We start from the raw sequence: 19,674 nt of genomic DNA on the forward strand, positions 1-19,674 counted from the left end.
AGGAGAGGCTACAGGATCTAGAGCTGCTTGATGCGGAGAGAAAGCAGCTGCAGGGAAGCTCCCAGGACCATAAAGAGCTCAGGGCACCTCCCTGTGCCCCCCACTCTGGTATTTTATGTATTACTGACGTGGGAGATCATTAAACGACTGAGCTGCCGTCACAGCAGACCTCAGCCAGCTTTACTGCTGTAATTAAAAAAAAAAAAAAAAAAAAAAAAACAAACAACAAACAAGACACCCGTGAGGATTTAATCACGATTTTATTCTGCAAACCCAGCATTTTCAATTCTAAAATTCAAAAAAACAAAACAAAACGTGGTGCTGCCTCTCAGGGAATGTACAGCTTCCTGCAGTCTTCGACCTAAACCAAAAACAGTACGGAGAGAGCAGAACTAAGCAAATCTACAGAACAAGACAGAGGAGCGCACGCCTGCTCACAGGGCAGAGCAGCTGGGTCCCTGCCCTTGAACGAAAGTGGAACGCTGCTTCCAGCTGCACACAGTAAGACAGGAAGAGGAAGAAAAAAAATACAAAACCAAAACCAGGGGTTATAACAAGGGCGTGGGACAATCACCTTCACACAAACATTCACAGTTACTCTTGCTGCGGCTCAGTGGCTGCCGGCGAAGCCTCTTCCTCCCCCCCTTCCTCTTCTTCCTCCTGCTCGCTGCATGCAGCCGGAGCTGCCTCGCTCATGTTTTCCTCTCCCTTCTCCTCCTCCTCCTCTTTAGCTGCCCAGCCCTCAGTTTTATTCTCTGCTGCTGGCTCCTGGGGAGTTTCTGGAACCGAAGGCGGCTCCTCTGAGTCTGCCTCGGCTGCTGCTTCTGAAGGCGCTGCGGGGTCCGAAGGCGCCGCAGCCTCGTTTGTGTCCTCCGCTGCCTCCTCTGCTTCGAGCTGGTCATCATCTTGCAGAAACGGGGGCATCAGCAGCTGTCTGGGGTGCTGATCCTGCTCCCCCACGTGTTTCAGGAACTCCTCTGATTTTGACAGCTCTTCGGAAGGCCCTTCCATCTCTTCCGCTGTTGGAGCCGCATCCGTAGCTTCACCCGTGTCCCCAGCTCCTCCCTCCTGGGCCTGGGCAGCCTCCGTAGCGGTGTTTTCGTTTGCTCCTTCCCCACCGCCATCTCCGCCTTCCAAGGCTTCTCCTTCGTCCACATCCTGGTCAGTGATTTCGTCTGTGAAGGGATCTTCACCCTGGGGGAGAGAGAGGGGAAGACAGAAGAGTCATCGGGCTGCAGTGAGGCGGAGGCGACCTCAGCTGTGAAACGCAGAGGTTCGCAACTGAGCGGAAAACGGCAGCTGCTCAATCGTGGAAATCCAGCGCGTCAAGCCCCAGAGCCACTAAGCTTCCAGCAAGAGAAGCGCCCCGGGAGGGTGCTCGGATCCCACATCTTGGAGGAGTGGGAGGAACGTGCGAATCTCCCTCCTGCGCGGCACGCTGCTGAGCGTGTGGGTGCTGGGGCTGGGTCCTATGCTAATAACCGCGTGTGCTGCAGCACCCGGGAGAGCGAGCCGGGGCATCGGCTCTGCTCTCAGCTGGGAGGAACTTGGCTCAATGACACGATTTTTTTAAAAAAAAAAAAAAAAGAAAAAAGCAATTCCTCAACCTCTGTCCGGTCCCAGCTCGGTGGGACAGCACGGGACTCCCACACGGTGGGAGAGGAGTGGGAAGGAAGATCAGCGACTTGTGGCCTTCCTCTCGCCCTTCGCTGGAGATCAAGGAGTCCAGCTGCCCAGAGCCACGGCGCTAACCTTGACCTCACGTGCACACAACCCTGACAATCCCCCGAGCACGGCTCTTGCTCTCTCCCCCGCTATGAGGAGCCCGAGCGCCTCAGGGTTGGGTTTATTTCATTTTATTTTTGACCTCATTACCTTTATTCAGGCCGACATCAGATCCTAGCACTGCTCCCACCGGGGCAGGGACCATTTTGTTTGGCTCCCTGCTTGTGTTTCGGGGTTAGGTGTGGGTGAGCACTGTACGGTCAGTGGGTGCTGTGCCCTAGCGCTGGCCCTGCCGGAGAGTAGGGCCACACTGTGCCACAATCCGGGACAAACCGTGCTTCTAAACTCCCTCTCCCTTCCTCACAGGTCACCAAGGTATGCGGAGGGCTGGCCTGCAACAGACGAAATGTGAAGGGAGGCGGGCAGCATGCCAGCAGCAGAAACCTCGCCTGAAATCTGATCGACCGGGACGAAGAGTTTGCTCAACTCCCCCCGCCGTGGCTGTGGTGGAAGCTGGGAGAGCGACCTCTCCGGCTCCAACACAGCGCCTGCAACGTCCCGAAAAGCGGAGGCACGCCGGTAGAGGCCGGCCTGGTAAAGCCAGGCCTGTCCCCGCTCGCTACGTCCCAGCGCCTCTCGGGTTCTCTGCCTCACGGACCGGATCGATCAGAGGTTCAGACCAGATTGGCTGCCTCCACACGAGCAGATCCATGCAGGTGGAGGACAAACGCAACGGTAAATCTTCCCTGGCTGAGGTTCAGCCAGCTGGTCTCACCTACCGAGGTTCTGGAGGACACGGGGGGGGAAAAACTTCAGGCTATACCTTGCGATCTGGACCCAAGTCCGTTATCGCTGGTAAAAGCTACGGGGGGATATGAAGTCCACTAGTGGTGGAGACTGTCACGGCCTCCCTTGGGAAGGGTGAGGCACCCAGCATCCCTCAGAGGAGGAATCGTTAGGCCCGCGTTCAAGAAACCAGCTCTTGATGCTGAGAGTCTTGTGTCAATTATCGCCCTGTCTCCGGCCTTCCTTTCTCGGGGAAGGTTGCCGAGAATGTTTTGGCGAGGCAGCTCGGGCATTACCTGGAATCCTCAGATTTCCTCCACCCCTTTCAGTCTGGTTTTGCACCTGGGAATGGTACGGAGACCGTGCTGGGATGGGTCGAAGATCTCCTCCTGCCGATGGACAAAGGTCAGGCGCCCGTGCTGATTCATTTAGATCTGCCGGCAGCCTTTGATACCGTTGATCATGAGGAGTTGTTGACGTGCCTGCGGACCCTGGCAGGGGTAGACGGAGTTGCACTTGAGTGGTTCCGTTCTTTCCTCTGAGAGATCCCAGAGGGTAGCACCGGGCAAACGCTCGTCTGCCCCGAGGGCTCTCTCGGGTGGGGTACCGCAGGGTTTTTATGTCACCCTCCTGTTCAACGTGTATGAGAGGCCGTTAGGGGAGGCGGCCTCATCACTTGGCTGCAGCGCCACCGTACGCTGGCAACTCTCAGCTCAAAGTCTCTTTCACTGGACCCAGAGGGTGGAGTCGCAGTTTTGCTAGAGTCTAGCAGAGACTGGGCATGATGAGAGCTAGCTGGCAGAGGCTCGGTCCGGGGAAGGCCAAAGTGATGCCGGTGGGACAGGGGAAACATCTGCTCCCCCGCGTGGGGGTGGGGGGGGGGAAGGAGGCCGCCCGCGCTGCCGGCCAGCTTTGCGGACAGGGCTCCTGTCGGATCCTGGGCTGCTCCTGGGCTCCCAGGGAGCAGCAGTAGGCGAAAGCGCTTCGTTTCGTCTTCGCGGGGCCACGAGGTTGCGACCTTTCCTCTCGGATGCGGGCCTCACCCGTAACCCCCGCCACCTCCAGACCGCGTTGCTGCCAACGCGCTCCACACTGGGGGGGCTCTGGGGGCGGCCCACGGCCGCCCATGCGCTCCCCCCAAGGCTCTGCAGGCTGCACTGGCTTCCGGCTTCTTTCTGCAATTCCAAGTGCTGCTCTGGACCTAGCAAGCCCTACCTGGCGCCGGCCCTGCCCTCTCCTCGCACTCCAGCTTGGCTCTGAAGATGGGCCGGGGGACGCTCTGCCACTTCCCAGCTCGCACCTCATGGGAAGAGGAGGGGGGGGCTACAGCCAGGCTGTTTCAGCTCACGGGAGTTCGGCTCCGTCACTCGGTTGAGCTGCCGGGAGCGTTGCAGAGCCCAGCTCTTTACACAGGGCAAAATTCGCCCCAGTGCAGCACGGGGGCAACGGGTGGCACAGGAGCCGACCACCTCCAACTCCAGCCCGGCCTGGACCCAAGCAGTGCTGCCTGACTCACGCACGCTGCACCAGGGGGAGCTTGGTCCCCAGGCCACTGCTCGAGGGGTGGCTTTAGCACACTGGAGTTCCTTTTTTCTTTCTTTTTTTTTCCTCTCCTATTTTTGTCTCCTTATGTTTCTGTTTGGACGGTTTCGTAACTGCTCTACAAGTGCCTGGGAATGACAGTAGGTACAGTCTGCAAGTTAAAAAACACGAGAGGTTGTAAACCGCCTACAGAGGAAAAAAAGAAACCAGACCCAAGGATTTAGACTAGAGGCAAAGAGGCAGCGGAGTGGGATCTACGCTCCTCCCCATCGCGTGTAACAGGGTGTCCTGTGACCAACATGCAGCACACACAGCGATGCGCGGCTCCAGCGCTCGGGACCACCGCGGTGCCTGTCCCCCACTGCTCCGGGACCTCCGCACCAGCTGGTGACTCTCTCGCCCACTCACCTTGAGGTACTTCTCCAGCATCTTGACGATGTGTTTGTTATTCAGGACACTCTTGGCGACGTGCAAGCTGGTCTTCTTGAACTGTTCCGCAGCCATCTGAAAAGGAACCCAACATTAGCATCACTGGGTCGGTCCTGAGGGGGAAGGAAGAGTTCCAAAGAGGATTTTGGCTCAAGATACCAAATTCTTTCCTCCTCGGCAGAGCTTGGAAAGCCCAACCTCAAAATCCAGCTTCTCAGAGAGCATCACAAGGAGCAGGTAGAGGGGAGCACCTGCACCTCTTCTGCTGCCACAAGCCCTGGAGAAGAATGTGCACCAACTGGAACATCGCCCCAAATATCACTCATCCTGAGCGCAAGGAGTCCATGCACACATCAAATATTTAACACCAAGGAGATGAAAACTATTCCGAGGAACGTGTGGATCCGACCAAAGCTTGCTGCCTCCATCTGCGCTCGCATCGAGAGACAGCAGCAACCCCCAGGGCTTTTCAGCAGCAAAGGCAGCTCCACAACTGCCCCGTAGAGAGGAATTCCTGTGCCAACCCCCCTGGGAGCTGCTGTTCAGCACAGCATGCCCGTGCCCTGGCAGGCCACGAGCCCCAGAACATCTTCCAGAGAGGGTGGTTTGTTTTGCTAAGCTTCTAACACCTTCTCCCAAGACACAATGCAGCTACACGTGGGACAGGCAGGATCTGTACTTATCCTACAGAGTGAAAAACAAAAGCTGCTTCCTGCTTTTCACAAGCATTGCACTTCCACTGCCTCTCTTCAGCCTAACTCACCTGATTTCTAAAGCCCCTCCACAGCCTGGGCCATTTCAGACACTGACTGTCTCCTATCCAAATTCCTTACGTGCCCCCAAAGGGGACTTTAAGTCAGAATTTTAGCAAAATTAGAGAGAAGGAACATTTAGTCTGCACATTTATACAGTATGCCCAGACTTCAGTTAGTCCAACACCAAGGAGACAAAAGAAAAGGCTACTGGCTATCTCAAAAAGCTGTAGTTCAGGGCCTGTCTGGATTGTCTGAACCCCAGGCACCAGTTTTGGCTCAGAATTATCTTCTCCCACGACAGCCTCGCTTCCTGCTGGTTGCGCAAAGTCACTGACGTGCCCTGGTAACCCCCCAGTGCAGGAGAAGAGGCCAGCTCTCAGAAATAAAGGCAGGGCTGCAGAAAAACCTGCCGAGACCAACCATGACCAGGTCTGGTTGCTTACCCTGCGGTTCCGGTTGTGATCCGCAGATCGCAGGTGCCTCTGGAGGAGGTGGTTCTGTGCAGGAATTAACATGTCGCAGGCCATGCAGTGAGCCGCCTCGATCTTCTTGAAGAAGTGTTCCTGGCCAATACCTGCAGCAACGAGGAGAGGTCAGCCCCAATTTGTGAGGAAGGAGATGTTCTGGGAACACCAGAACCTTTCCACCTGCGCTCCCCACGCCAGGGCCGACGTGCTAGTTCAGCACCCGTCCTCCTTCCCATTTCTGCCTTCCCTTTGGGGACAAAAATCACACCCACGAGGCACGGACAGGGGTTATTCTGCTCTAAAACGGATGGCACTGATGCAGTACTCACGTGGAGGAGGAGAGGTTGTGCTAACAGCCCAAGGTACGAAGCAGTTCACTTACCTGAGCAAAGCGAGGCACCAAACCCTGGTTTCTTCAGTGCTGCTGGAAGCCAGCCGGCCTCCCCATGCCCATTTAACAGCACAACGGCCAGCTCGAGCCTCCCCCAGCCTTGGCTTCACTCCTCTATACTTTTGCCCAGGTTTTCTGCCTGAACTCCCATTTTGTAGCCTACCTGTGGCTTAAATAAGCCGCATTCCCCACTCCTGGACTCAGCACAAATACCAGCTCCGTACGCCGAGGACAGGTTGCGCTGATCAGGCTACGTGGATTTTTTTTCTTCTCAGCGTGATTTTATTTTTTTTTTTCCCCAACAGATCAATTTCACTGCTTCCTCTTAACGTGAGGGGCAAACACAGGCCCCAGCTGCATTAACAGCCACAAAGGTAACAAGCCTTTGGAGTTTTTCCCTCCCACTTAGAGCTTCGTGAATCTGTTGCCTGTGAAACTGCAGGACAGATCCCCACCAAAGTGACATCCCACAAAGTGGGCAACGAGGCATCTAGACCCTGACCCACAGCAGCACAAAGGACAGAGCCCCTCTGGAAGTAATGTTTATCAGACTGCAACCCTGGTAAGCTGCAGCAGTCCTCAAAATCAGCAGCAAGCCCACAAGGTTCTGGTTAGTTTGGCAGGCTGGGGTAAACGGGAGGTTCGGTGGTGATTTCACCTCTCGGCAGACACCGCTCTGCCACCAGCTGTGGCCACACCACTGTGTGCTACCAGTGAGCCCCGTGTTTTTGGGATTCCCCTCCTCTTCCCTGCCATGGGACAGACTCTTACCCTTAAAAGGATCTGGCTTCTGCTTCGTGCCCTCTTTCTCAGTCAGCTCCTGGCGACGCTTCTCAATTTTTTTATTCCTATTGACGATGTATTCCTAGAGAGAGGAAGGGGAAGGAGCTCACTGTCCTCCACAACACACTGAGACACCAAGGCCCTCCAAAGGGAATCAAGGCCCCTGTGGTCTTCCTCCTGGCCTTGTCATAGCTGGTGAATTAAGAAGACGAGGCAGGCGTTTTCCCCTCCCCATCCATTCCAGCAAAGAAGGGCCCACCCCAGAGCCCAGCTCGGTGCCCCCTATCAGGTTCTGACCTTACAGTCCCCAGTGGAGATGGCAATGGCCCTCAACAGACCCCAAAAAGCAAAAAGAAAAAATAAAACACCCCAGTCCTTCCCCAGCTCTAGCTGTGCAGGGGGCAAAGAATTTCTGGAGCATTTATTTCTGGCCTTTCTGTTTAAATTCACAGAGCCAACTTCCCCTCCCAGCACGCCAACCCATGAATAGCTGCATCACACTAAATGAAGTCATCAAGTGATGTGTTGACGAGTGGTGATGTGAGCCAGCCAGGCAGGGGGCTGAATGTTAGTGATTTCGTAACCCCTTTCACTCCCAGACAAGCCTGGAAATCCCAAATAACCCAGCAGTGATGCAGAGAAGACACAGAAGAGACGCGCCAGCACTGGGCTGTGCACGTACCTGCAGGAACTCGACTGTTTTGTCTGGGAGCTTGGTGCCAATGTACCGCAAGGTCTCTTTGTGGAACTTGCTCTGTAGGTGTTTTTGGATCTCCTCTTCCTCAAAACTGCGGAACTTGCACACAGAACAGGCGAACTGGATCCTGAACAGAGCAATTGCTTGCAAGTGAGCTGAACTTTTAATAGGAACATCAAGATCACAGCTGCTACTGCCCCCACTGTACTTTTTTTTTCTTCCCAAAATGCCCTGCCACAGTTTTACTCTGTGGCAGTTCTTTGTGATCACTGTGTAACCCCCACTGAACGAACAGCATCTACTTATCCCCAGAACAGGTCGTTACACCACAGGAGAGGATGCAAAACCCCACATAAGTTTAAAAACAGATGGACAAACTCAAACCGCAGGAGATTAAACAGATATAAAAATACTCTCCCTGGTTTGGGACAGCCCTGAGATACAGAACCACAGGTGCCACCTTAAGCTGTCTTTTGGTGATTTATGGCATTACTGTCATAGCAAGGCTGCTTATACAGCCACTTAATACTCCCTTCTGAATTTGTAATTCTACACTGAGCTATGTATCAAACAGCATGGTATTCCCATCTTAGAGCAGTCCTAAGACATGCATAAGGGGGAAAAAAAACACAAAACTGCTGGAATCAGAATGCAGAGCCCCAAAACGTGATTCCCCAGACAGGCTTCTTGCAGAGGAAGGTCCCAGGTAAATATTACAACGTGCGATCGCTCACAGAAACGCTGGGAACAGACTAGGCTATCACTCTTCCTACCTGTCCATGGCACGGTCACGCATCCTATCTCTTCGCCGCTGCTTCTCCCTCTTCTTTTTCACCTCTTCATCATCATCTTCGCAGCCATCTCCAGATGCTAGGGGGAAGGAAAAAATAAGAATAAAAATCTCGGAGTTGCTGTGTAAGAGCCCATGGTTTACTGGCTGAGGTATTTCAGGACCAAGTTCCTGAAGCTGAGAGTAAAGAGGAAGCAAAGAAGGAACTTCTGGCCTGCCTCCAGCAGTTGCCATAAAACCCAAACCCTCCCCTCCTCCAGCTCCCTCAAATTCCCAGAGCAACTTGAGTCTTGGGAGGCAGCGACAGGACGTGCCCTTACTGGAAAGGGCAGTCACAAACAGTCATTTACTTCCACAGCACCACAGAGGCATGCTGCCAAGACACCTCTCTGACTCACTTTTTGGGAGAGAATGATTTTTTTTCTCCCTGTATTCTCATTTTTCCCCCAACCACCTGTTTCTCACAAGGCTGAAAAGCTACTTAAAAGGGTTAAGCAACAGAAGCACAGATGTTAGTAGTGCTAACATCGCGGCTCTGCTTCCTTAGAACAGTTTCAAACTTGTTATGCCTTCCCAATAATCTCGAGAGTTGTCAGGAAAATAGCCAAGACCGAGAGATTCAGCTGACCTAATCTTGGCAATATTTTAGGGGAGAAAGCTACAAGCACTGGGTCAGAGGTCTATCAGCCCCACGGGACAACGCCTTGAGGTGAAAGAAGCACAGAGACCAGTCCTAGTCAGGATGCAGTCAGCAGTGGGAGGCTTGAACAAGAACTTTAACACCCAGCCGCGTTTCTTTCAATCCCAAGCATAACCCAGAAGCGCCAACATCACTCATTGAGGCTTCTGCAAGTCACCATAACGCAGAAAGCACAGCATGTTTGGGGCTGACGTGTCTTTACCAAAAAGGACAATCCAACGTCAGCAAAAGCAGTTTCAGCAAATTTAGAGCACGTGGGTTTTAAAATTGCCACCCTGATATCCTGCCATGTATCCCTGTATATCCTGACGGGAGCTGCATCAGCTTTTGATGGAAAAAAAAAAATAAAAATCAAACTCTGGGCAGTGCCTGAAGGCAAGGCAGGCAGCAAGGTGGAGCGTGTCCAGCTCACACGCTGGGGGAGCCACCCTACCTTCCTCTGCGAAGTCACCACGACGCCCATTCTCCTGGAAAACAGAAAGAGAAAAGGAGGCCGCGGTCATGTGCTGCCATCTGGAGGTGTCATTGTCCACCCAGCCACCGGCAGAGCTGGTGAAGGACGAGGAGATTTCACCCCCCTGCTGACGCAGGGACGGAGTGCCGACGTTCACAACCGCCACCCCCAAATCGTCAGCTGGCACAGGTGGCTACACATCACTGGGGATTATCACTCCTGGCCATCAAAATGTAAATATTCCACGCCTGAGTCACTGTCTGAGGAGTGCCTTGCAAGCCACCCCCCCCCCCCCCAAACCTGGCAAAGGAGTAAAGGAAACTACCACTAATTGGGACTTCCGCCTAACGAGCCTCGCAGGTAGAGCCAGAAGCATTAGGACATGCGCATTAGGATCCCAACCTCCCCACTCCAGGGCTCTCAGCACCTTGGCCCAGGCACCTCAACACAGATCACTCTGCCAGTAATCCTTGCTGAAGGGCATGGGAAACGAGGAGGAACAAGTACTTTTGGAATGTACGGGCTCAGAACGCTGCTTTTAGGTGATTTTAACAACTCTGCCTTCAGCACAGTCAAAAAGCCAAATGGTTGGAGTGGGTAAATGTTCCCATGGCTGCCACAAAGACTTTAAAAACAAAACAAAAAAACCACTACTTACACCTTTGTCAGCTTCATCTCCTGATTTTTCCTCTCCTTCACCCTCATCTGCTGCATGCAAGAAAAATCATTTAGCTGGTGTTGGGAAATCTTCTTTCCCATTACACGCTGCAAGAGGCTACTTCGTAAGCCACCGAGTGCTGCAGTAATGGCTCAGAACCCCAGCAAGGATAGCTAACTGCTCACTGGTTTCTCCTTGCCTCTCAGTCTGTGCTGCAAACGCTGTCCTTACACCCCCAAAGCCTACCTGGGGCATTAGATTTTGGTCCAGGCCACAAAGCCTGTGCACAAGGTGGAACTTGCAAGCACGTTATGGCAATACCCACGCTAGTGACTAAAGAACATGGCAGCTCTGAAATGTAATCATTCAGCTGAACAGATTATTCATCTTTCAGCTGAAAATAATCATCTTTCAACTGAAAAGATAAAATGCTTTAGAACATGTGGGGAAAATGAGCAATGCTTGGCTCGTACCGTTCTCGGTGTCATCACCCTCGCTGTCAGTCTTTGCCTGTTTGCTGTCCGGCTCGTCTCCACTTTGAGACTGTTTCCGCTTGCGTCCTCCTTCGCTGTCCGATCGCCCTCCTGACCGGTTTCGGAAACCTCTCCTCTTGGGCTACAGGTGGAAGCAAATAACCAGATCAGCCAGCCCCGCGCCCCAAAAGTTCAAGTATTCCACCCATCTGCTGCAGGCCCTAGAACAGTCAAGCCCAGGATGACCCCACAGACTTTTATCCAGCTACAAAAGGATTTGCTGGCGGACTTAATGCCAGGTTGAACAAATCCATTAAGGGTCCCCACCACCCTCCTGAAGAGATTCAGGACGGGGACGCTGCCCTGTTTGGGACACCTGAGATTACTCAGCAGGGGAATGGACCTGAGTTCCTCCAGAAGGCTCAGCTCCACAGACTGACAGCCAAGCCGACCTCCCGAGGCAGGAAAGCAAGCTGCCTGGGCTCTCACAGCAAAACCCAGGATGGCGACGACTTACCGTGAGCGTGTTCATGTGCCAGGGCACCGCACCCATCCTGTCTCTGTTTCGTTGCCGCCCCATTCCGTAGGGCACGTTACCGTACCGTCCCATTCCCATGCCCGACATCCCCATCATGCCATAGTCATAGTCTCCATAGTCCCCGTAGTCTCCGTAGTCACCATAATCCCCATAATCCCCATAGTCACCGTAATCTCCATAATCTCCATAGTCCCCGTAGTCCCCATAGTCAGGGACCAGGGCTTGGGAGAAGAGAGAGGGGAGCCTGTTGGGGCCGGCACCCCCCATCCCACGCCCACCCATGTAGTTCAACTCATTCCAGCGAGCGGAGAGGCGCTCCGAGCTCGAGGAGGGCATGAAGTGGTCGGAGCGGTTGAAAGTGTTGAGGCGCCCCCGGTTCTGCACGCGGTTTTGGCTCCGTCCTCGGATGAGGCCGTAGTTGTTGCCCCGGTTGCGAGACTGATCCCTGCGGCCGTCGAACTGGCTCCCGAAGGAATCGCCGCGATCGGTGCCGACCTCGCCGTAGTCATAGCCGGACCGGTACATGTCGCGGTCGTTCATGGAGGACCTCGAGTCGTACGATTCGAAAGACTCGAATCTGAAGGAGCTGCACAGTGAGGAGAGAGCCGTCAGCAGCAGGAGTAAAACTGTGTATCATACAGAGTTTGCATCTGTTTGTATCAAAACCCGAGTGTTCTCAACTAAAAAACACTTAAAATCCTGATCCCTTTCTGTACCCACCACCTTTTCTTTAACCTCAGGAAAATTAGTATCAAAACGCTGTGTTTTTGGCACAAGCATCCGAACAGGAACTTGAATCTATGATTCTATGATCTGAACAGAAACCCTTTGGAGGGGTCACAACCTCACCAGTTTTATAGCAGAACACCAAACCTCCCCGAGCTTGGTTTTCCCAGCTGAAAAGCAGATCCCAAAAGCCTCCCCACTGCAGCCTGCACCAGGTAAAAGCAAAAAACGCTGCTTCCCAACAGCAGGGTCAGCGATTCAGACCCGAAAGAGAACATCCTGCCTGCTAAAAGATCTCAGCTGGAGGAAAAGGGGAACATCAAAACAACCAGCCACCGGCACGGACAAAAGTACAGACTCTGGCCTGAGAGGGAAACCCTGTAAAAAGCAACAAAAACCTAACTCTGGTATTAAAAAAAAAGAAAAAAAGAAAAAAAAAAAAAAGCAAACTGCAGGGTTTTGTCCAACACAGATCACAGATGTATCTTTAATACCGTGGAAAACCCGAAAGGAAACCAAGCGGCCCCTTAAGACATAAACTCAGAGCTGTTCCTCCACCTGTGGAATTTACTCAGATAAGCCCCTCAGCTGTCCAAAGTAACATCAAATGGCAAAAAAAGAGGTGAAACTTCGCTGATTCAGCAGCTCTTGCCAGGATCTGCGTTATCATTTGAGCGGTAACATGAGCATTGAAATGAAACGACTCTCCAGGCTGGCACGGTTTAACCCAGTGGAAAGAAAAGCTCACTGGGCAGCCGTGAGGGAACATGGATATAGATGAAAAGGTGCTTCTAGCTTTTTAAGTTTCTTGAAATCAAAAATGCTTTCTGCAAGATCTGTTAACCAAATCCGCCACAGAGGTCGCTTTTAGTGCCTGATATATACATCAGGTTTGATACTCTTAATATTTAATGTATTAAAAATATTTTTATATATAAAGGGGTGTGCACATGCACACACACATCAGGACAGGTTAAAAAATAAGCGATTAATCTTGTTCACCCTGGAACAAACACCAGATCACGCTGTGCAAACAGAAGAGCTTAACCTGACGTCGCAGTGATTCGAGGCCACTCTTTTACCATTGAAAAACGAGAAGAAATTGAGCAGTCACCTCTCCTGATCTTCCATTCCTTCCCCAGTGCCGCCGCTGCCCTCCTTCGACAGCATATCCAAGCGCTGGTTTATTTTGGCTATGATGGAATCCGAGTTCTCGTTCGCCACGCTCTCGCTGCTGTACGAAGCGACGGGCATGGCAGAGCCGACATCAGCGTTCATGCTCATCTCCGAGGTTTTGGGAGTTTCCCAAGTGCTGGAGGTAGCGGCAGCGGCGTAGTTGTACGTGGCTGCCGTGTTTGCGGCAGTGGTTTGGGTGTTGTAGTAGTCATAGCCTTCGTAGCCTGGCAGAAAGGGGAAAAAAATCAGCGTTAATGCAGGGTCATACAGCCAAGGGAGTCAGGGAGAAGAGCTGAGATGCTAACGGACCCTACTGGGCAAGGCTGCGGCTGAGCTTTGCTCGTTCGAAGGAAATCTGGCTTCTTAAAGTGAGAAATATCAGAGATTTCTCAATACTAAAAGCTAACAGATCTCCTTTGGGCACGTCTAACCAAGGAAACGGAGCGCTGCTGGTTCCGTTTGTGATTTAGGAATGAGCTCAGTGGATGCTGTAGGACTTTGTCAGCCTGAGGCAGCTACACCACAGTCCCAAAACCCGAAGAGGACCAGAGCACCGCACACCCAGCAAACAAAGAACCACAGGGACGGAAAAAATCGATCAGGAAAAAAAAAAAGACAAAGGAATCAAAGCAGTGAAGAGCACAAAGCCAGCCACCACAGGAAAAAGCACCCTAAGGCCGGAGGTCGCCCCACAGGACGTGCTGGGAGGTCCCGACGGCACCGGTCACCCCCCGCTCGCCACCTCCTGAGCCCTGAGCTAAGAGCAAGCTTCCTCCAACAGCTCTGCAGTCGCCGCTTCTGACCTGGCGCCCCCTTGGCTATGTCAGTCCTAGGGCTCTCGTAATGCGACTGCCAAGTCTGCCAGGAAGATCCCTCATAATTCTCCTTGGCCGCCATGCCTACAATAAAATTGACAACAGTTAAGGCCGACGGCGCGCTGCTGCCTCGCTCTTTCCTTGCGCTCCCCCCCAGCTGCCTGGCTTTTGGTCGTGGGGGGATTGTGAGCCCGCTGGAGCAGGGACTGCCCTCGGGCCTTGGCTGGGGCTCCTGGGCTTCCCAGAAAGAGAAACAATGGAAGAAAAACTTTTTCAGCAATTAAAGTTTTTCAGCAATGATTTGGGCTGGGAGGTTGGAGTCGACAGCCCTGCTGTGCAGTATTTGATTTTACCCCACGAGGAGCAAATAAACGGTATTTCATAGAAGTATCTTGGGCTTTTGCTTTCCCTGGGGAAGACATGAACAGCTCAGAACAGCCAATCCAAATTTGAGCCAATTAATTAAACACTGCTCTGAGAGGAAACACTTCCTAGCAAAATGCAAATCACGTTTAATTCAGGAGGCGGTAGCCTGAGTGCAGACACCATCGAGATGCCAGAACTTCAAGGGCAAGCCTCGGATTTTGAGGGGGAAAAAAAAAATAATAAAAAGTGGTATTACTGAGATCAGAGGTAACACGTCTGCCTGTTTGAGATCAAAAGAGAAACGGAGACATGAAACAAATTTGTTATCTGCAAGGCAATTTGCCTGCTTTAAGAAAGAGATGGCTCTCCATCATCAGGACGGAGATTCTCCTCTGCAAAATAAAAAGCCACACGCGATCACGGCGAAGAAATCAACGGGGGCTCCTCACGGGAACCAAACGGCCCCGAGCCCATTTTCCCTTCACTAGAGGAAAAGTCCTGCACTCTTCAGGAGCGGGGAAAGCAGCTCCATGTGGCACGACCGACTCAAGACCGAGCAGGGCACCAAGGAGCTGTGCACGTACCTTGCCAACTTGTCGCGTTCGTCGCGTATGTACCTGAGAGAGAAAAGAGACGGGGTCAGCTCCGAAAGCCCTTCAGCAGCTACAAGGTGAGGGACGCAGCAAACGTAACGCTGGTAAAAATTGCTTTTCAGAATGGGTGAGGAAGAAGCTGGGACTTCCAGCAGCTACTTATGAGAATGAAATGGAAAACAGACACTTTTTTTTTTTTTTTTTTTTTTTAATATTTGCACTTGAAAACACTCAAATGACCCCAAAAAACAACCCATGCTCAAGTAAAACACCTGGGGTGCCTGCGCAGAGTTCACACGGCAGCATTTTGGTGCTGAGGCACCGTTTGGGGGCACACAGCAGACCACAACTGCCTGCAATTCCTTTTCCTCCCCAAGCTCCAAGCTGGCGGCAGGGCTGCCCCCACTCCGCTCCCCCCGAGCCGTCACCACTCCAAAACCCGACCACGCTTTTGGCCTTGGGAGTTTTGGTTTTGGAACACGCTCAGCAGAACACACCAGAAATTTACCTTGGGTGTTGCTGGCCCCCGTACTCCAGGTGCCATAACCTGCAAGAAAAAACAAAACAGAGCTATCAGAAGGTTCAGGTGCTTTCTCCAGCCGTCCCCCGCAGTTACCACTGTTCCACTTTCTTCCCTTAATTGCTCCAAAATCAAGGATGTTTTTAATTACACCCGCACTTGTGCTTTTACCAGGGGGGAAATGTGCCCAAAGGCTGACTGAAACTGTATTTGCAATTAATTCTGTTTGAAAACATCTCGTTGACTCTTGGGTCGATGATACACTGAGAATTAAGGAAAATGATAAAAACCAAATGAACCACAAACAGGCGGAGTTTTAGAAGAGAAATCTGCTCTGAAAGGTGCTCGGTGCAGCCACAGCGTGAGGCTACGTGAGAGCTTCATCTGCCCAAGACCTGACCCTGCTCACCACGATCTACAGAACGCGTGCCCCTTCTAAAGGCTTTTTTGGGCTGTTGGAGCAGTGGAATTCCTCGAAGCTCGGGAGAAGGGGAGTGTAAAGCACCGCAACCGTGGCAGAAATGAGTGCTGCTGTATTTAAACCATCACAGAAACCACCAGGTGGCGAGCACATAGGGAGCAAATGCAAACGACCACATTTTCTAAGGGGAATCTCGGCACTGATGGGTTTCCTTCCATGCTTTTGGAGGCCGAGCTGTGCCCTGCTCAGTTTTGGGGCAGCTAGGTCACAATTCGTTCCTCCATCCTCCTACACGAATGGCCTGCCGAGCACACGCAGACAAAAGCAGGAGAAACAAAGCCAGTGTGGGGAGGCTGCGAGGTTTTTCGATGAAGCCTCGGCTCTGCTGTGCCTGCGGTGCACAGGAAACGGAGGCTGCTTGGCCCGAAACGCACCAAAAATGGTTTCACTTCTTTCTCTGCTGAAACGCAGGCTCCTTGTGGGCTGCACCCGTGTGTTATAAAGAAAAAAGCTGCCCAGTTTTGGGTGACATCTGTGTCCTGTGGCGGCTGTTCACAAAGGTATTGCCATGGGAGCGATGCTCTTTCAAGGATAAAGGGATCTGGGTTAAGCAGGGACCTCAATGCTTCCCATCCAGTCTTTGACAGCAGTTAAGAACACGGTAATTAAGCGGTCACCATCTAATTCCAAAACCAACATTTCCCAAAGAAAAAGCCCCACATAAAGTGTTTGGGTATCAGCGACTCGATACCAACATCTGCATCCCTCCCCTGCTGCACATAAATATTCCTGTTTGAGGGAAGATTCCAGCTCCTAGACAGCTCACTAGTTTCAAGAAACCCCAAAAAAGAGCAAAATTCCTTCTCCAGAGAAACTTCAGTGCCATTTATTCAGATTGAGTTGTTGAAAGGGAAAAAACAACGCTTGCAGAGGATGATCCAGCTGCCCCATTCACAGCGCCTCCCTTAAGAAGTGGTGGACTGCATCCTAAAAGCGTGGTTTGCTGAAGAGTGGCAAGTAAAAACACATGCAGAACAGGCACCACTGGTGAGTTCTTTCTAAAACGCCGCTGTGGAGCCACCAAAAAGCGCTCCCTGTGGACCTGCATGTTTTTGAAGGTGAGCAGAGTAAGCAGAGCGTGATTTCGCAAGAAAAGGACCAGGGTATGGGGCTACACAGGTCCCAGAGCTGCAAAAAATGACCGGACGTGGGGTCTGCATGACCTTAAAAGGGACCCAGAACAACTGAGGAAGCAATCAGGCGCTAAACTTCCACTGGCACAACTTCCTTTCTCCTTCCATCTCTGTCTGCATCGTTTTGAAGCTTGAGGAGACACCAAAAACTGGTGGAGGCAGGGAAACGGAACCCAGCAGGCCACTGCTAGGCACCAGAAGGAAGAAGGCATCTTTTTACAAGCAGGGCTTCAGGCAGTGGCCGAAAACTCCTCGAAGTGGCAGCATCCTGCCAGCAATCTCAGTGTTTCGGGGCTCACCCGCTGTCTTCTGACCATCTCCATGTTTCGGGGCTCACCTGCCCCCTTCCACCCCACTTCACGCCGCTGATCTCTGCGTTTTGGGGCTCACCTGCTGCCTTCTGACCATCTCCACGTCACCTGCCACCTTCTGCCCCACACTTTGGGTCACCAATCTCCACATTTCGGGGCTCGCCCGCTGCCTCTACCCCCCATTTCACGCAGGCTGCTGTAGGGCACGAAGCACCGTGGCGTGTCCCAGCCCAATGCCACCCCAAATACCGGAGCGCAATGCCCCCACGCCTTTGGCTGTTTGTGTGGGTGTCCCCCCATCCACGTCGGTGACTGGGGGGGGGGGGGGGGGGCGCTGAGCACAGCCACACCGAGAGGCTCCCCTCCAAAAAACGGGACTGGCTGGATGCCCCTGGTGGGGTGGGGGGTAAAAGGAAAGGGTAAAAAGGGGGGGAGGAGGAAAGGAGGAAATAGGGTACAAGTGGTAGGGTAAAAAGAGGGGGTATGAGGGGAAGGGCAGACGGATGGGGGCAAAAAGGGGGAGGGCAAGAGGGGGAGGGGGGCAAGAGGGGGCTGGTTTAAGGGGGGGGAAGGGGATACCGGGCGCCAGGGGCAGGGGGCGGGGCCGCGCGGCCGCCATTTTGTGGCGTCTTCAGAAATGGCCCGGCTCCATTTCCGCCAACCGGACAGGAACCGGGGGGACGACCGGGAAAAGGAGAGAATGAGGGGTAGCACCAGACACCCCCCCCCGCCGCCATATCCCTCCCCCTCCCCCCCCCCAGGCCTCTCCCTCCCCCCTCGGCCGCCCCCACCTCCCGGCACCTCACAGCTGCGCCCGCCAATCAGCGGGCTCCCTCCGCTGAACGACGCGCCGCTCGGCCAATAGGCTGCGGCGCCCCCTCACGGGAGGCGGGCCCAACATAACCCTGCCCCGAAGCGGCCGCTGAAGCCGCCGCCAAACGCCCGAGCCCGGCCGGGGAGGCGGCGGGACGGCCGGGGAGGCGCCGCGGGCCGGGGCCGGCCCCGCACTTACCGCCGTAGCCCTGCTCCATGGCGGCCGCCCTCCGCCCGCGGCACCGCTCCGCCGCCCGGGCGCTCAGTGCGCAGCCGCGCGGCGCCCGCCGCCCATTGGGCCCCGCCGGCCCCTTCGGCCCGCCCACGAAGCGCTGCTATTGGCCGCCATCCGCGTCGGCCGCTATTGGCTGAGCTCGCCCCGAGGCGCGGCCCGGACGCCGATCCCATTGGACCGCGCGGCCCGCCCCTCGCCGGGGCCCCCGCGATCCGATTCGTGGAGGAGCCTCCTGCGGTCCCGCCCCTTCGGCCCTTCTGTGGTCACGCCTCTCCGCTGTCAATCACAGCCGGACCCGATTCTGAGTGGGCAGCGGCGCGGGGCGCATTGTGGGGGCCGGAGCAGAGCGGTCGCCATGGAGACGGGGCCTGGTCCCGCTCTGCGAGCCTGACCCCCGGCCCCTGACCTCTTCTTGACCTTTACCAGTGACCCCGGCCCCAAATGAGACCCCCCAAGGCGTCCCCATTGACTCCCCAGTCAGTAGGATTGTAAAGTACGAATGTTTATTCAGCGCAGGGCAGAGCGGGGGATAGTCCCACCAAAGACGTGCGCACCTCATGTGGCAACTTGACCCAGCCCTGGGCACACTCTTGGCTCCAGGACTTTGGCCTCAGCTGCCTCCCACAGCACTTCCCTCCTGTCTCCCTCGCCCAGGACCACAGCGCCGATGGAGGACCCACGAACGGATGCACAGAGCGCAATGTGCCGCTCCTGGGACAGTTGGTGGGATGGCTCCTCCTTTGCCACACTTGCAAGAATAGGCAGCTTTGGATGCTCTTCATTACGTCTTCCAATTCATCCAGAAAAACAGTCAGAGAAGCTGTGTTGGGCTTCCTTCCCCTCCAGACACAGGCACTGCCTGAGGCACTTGCTTCTTTTCCTAAGTAGTGCCATGGAGCGCTCTTGTGGAGACCTCTAGAGCGGTCTTCCTAGAGAGAGGATCCCTGTATGTACCCCTCGTATCCCTGCACTACAGCGCTCCAGCCCTTCGAGCCACCCCCCACACCTCAGTTAGGCCAAGAGCGTTTTAGTTGTGTGATTGCACGCAGGGCTCTCGTTCCTTTGCGTGTCCCAGGCTGGGAGCATTTGCATGCGTACCCCTGAGGCACACGTCACCCCTTGCTCTCTTGCCATCTCCGTTGCTCCCATCAGCTGTCTGCCTTTGCTTTCCATCTCTGTCCAACACTGCCTCCCTGGGCTCTGCAGCATCTCCGCCCTCCTCAGCCATTCCTACTCAAAAGCTCTTTTCGCCACTTGGTAAGCCTCCTAACAAAAGTGGCTTGTCCTTGTGAATCTTCTTCTTTTTGTCCCCCTCCG

General features: G+C 53.9%; 1 protein-coding gene across 20 annotated transcripts; it reads right to left on the reverse strand.

Moving 5' to 3' along the window:
* Positions 1 to 241: 241 nt before the first annotated feature.
* Positions 242 to 18,410, reverse strand: AKAP8 (A-kinase anchoring protein 8). 20 transcript variants are annotated; one of them, XR_014686404.1, is made up of 16 exons: positions 17,889 to 18,006; positions 15,373 to 15,411; positions 14,856 to 14,888; positions 13,894 to 13,989; positions 13,029 to 13,314; positions 11,168 to 11,774; positions 10,651 to 10,792; positions 10,178 to 10,227; positions 9,499 to 9,532; positions 8,349 to 8,445; positions 7,561 to 7,702; positions 6,867 to 6,960; positions 5,681 to 5,811; positions 4,462 to 4,557; positions 2,808 to 3,002; positions 242 to 1,194 (listed from the first exon to the last, which is right to left on the reverse strand). XR_014686404.1 is itself a non-coding variant. In XM_084501640.1 (15 exons), exons 1-15 carry the CDS (start codon positions 18,338 to 18,340, stop codon positions 595 to 597), a joined length of 2,466 nt encoding a protein of 821 aa, XP_084357766.1. In that variant the 5' UTR covers positions 18,341 to 18,410; the 3' UTR covers positions 242 to 594. The 20 variants fall into 20 exon arrangements, 15 of the variants coding, with proteins under 15 accessions (XP_084357766.1, XP_084357758.1, XP_084357765.1 ...); XR_014686406.1 differs by lacking the exon at positions 9,499 to 9,532 and adding an exon at positions 1,876 to 2,117 and having other exon boundaries at positions 10,180 to 10,227; positions 17,889 to 18,004; XR_014686403.1 differs by lacking the exons at positions 9,499 to 9,532; positions 17,889 to 18,006 and adding an exon at positions 18,322 to 18,410 and having other exon boundaries at positions 10,180 to 10,224.
* Between the last annotated feature and the right edge of the window lie 1,264 nt (positions 18,411 to 19,674).

This window comes from Aythya ferina, assembly GCF_964211825.1.
Source record: "Aythya ferina genome assembly, chromosome: 33".
Taxonomy (NCBI): domain Eukaryota; kingdom Metazoa; phylum Chordata; class Aves; order Anseriformes; family Anatidae; genus Aythya; species Aythya ferina.

Excerpts from the sequence above, each read along its gene's own strand:
- AKAP8 (XM_084501632.1), bottom strand. The coding sequence starts at position 17,928 with ATGGCGGCCGCGCGGCCCCGCCCCCTGCCCCTGGCGCCCG. Across the intron at positions 13,990-14,855 it reads GAACGCGACAAGTTGGCAAG|GCATGGCGGCCAAGGAGAAT; the intron begins GTACGTGCACAG and ends ATTTTATTGTAG. Across the intron at positions 13,315-13,893 it reads CATAGCCAAGGGGGCGCCAG|GCTACGAAGGCTATGACTAC; the intron begins GTCAGAAGCGGC and ends CCTTTCTGCCAG.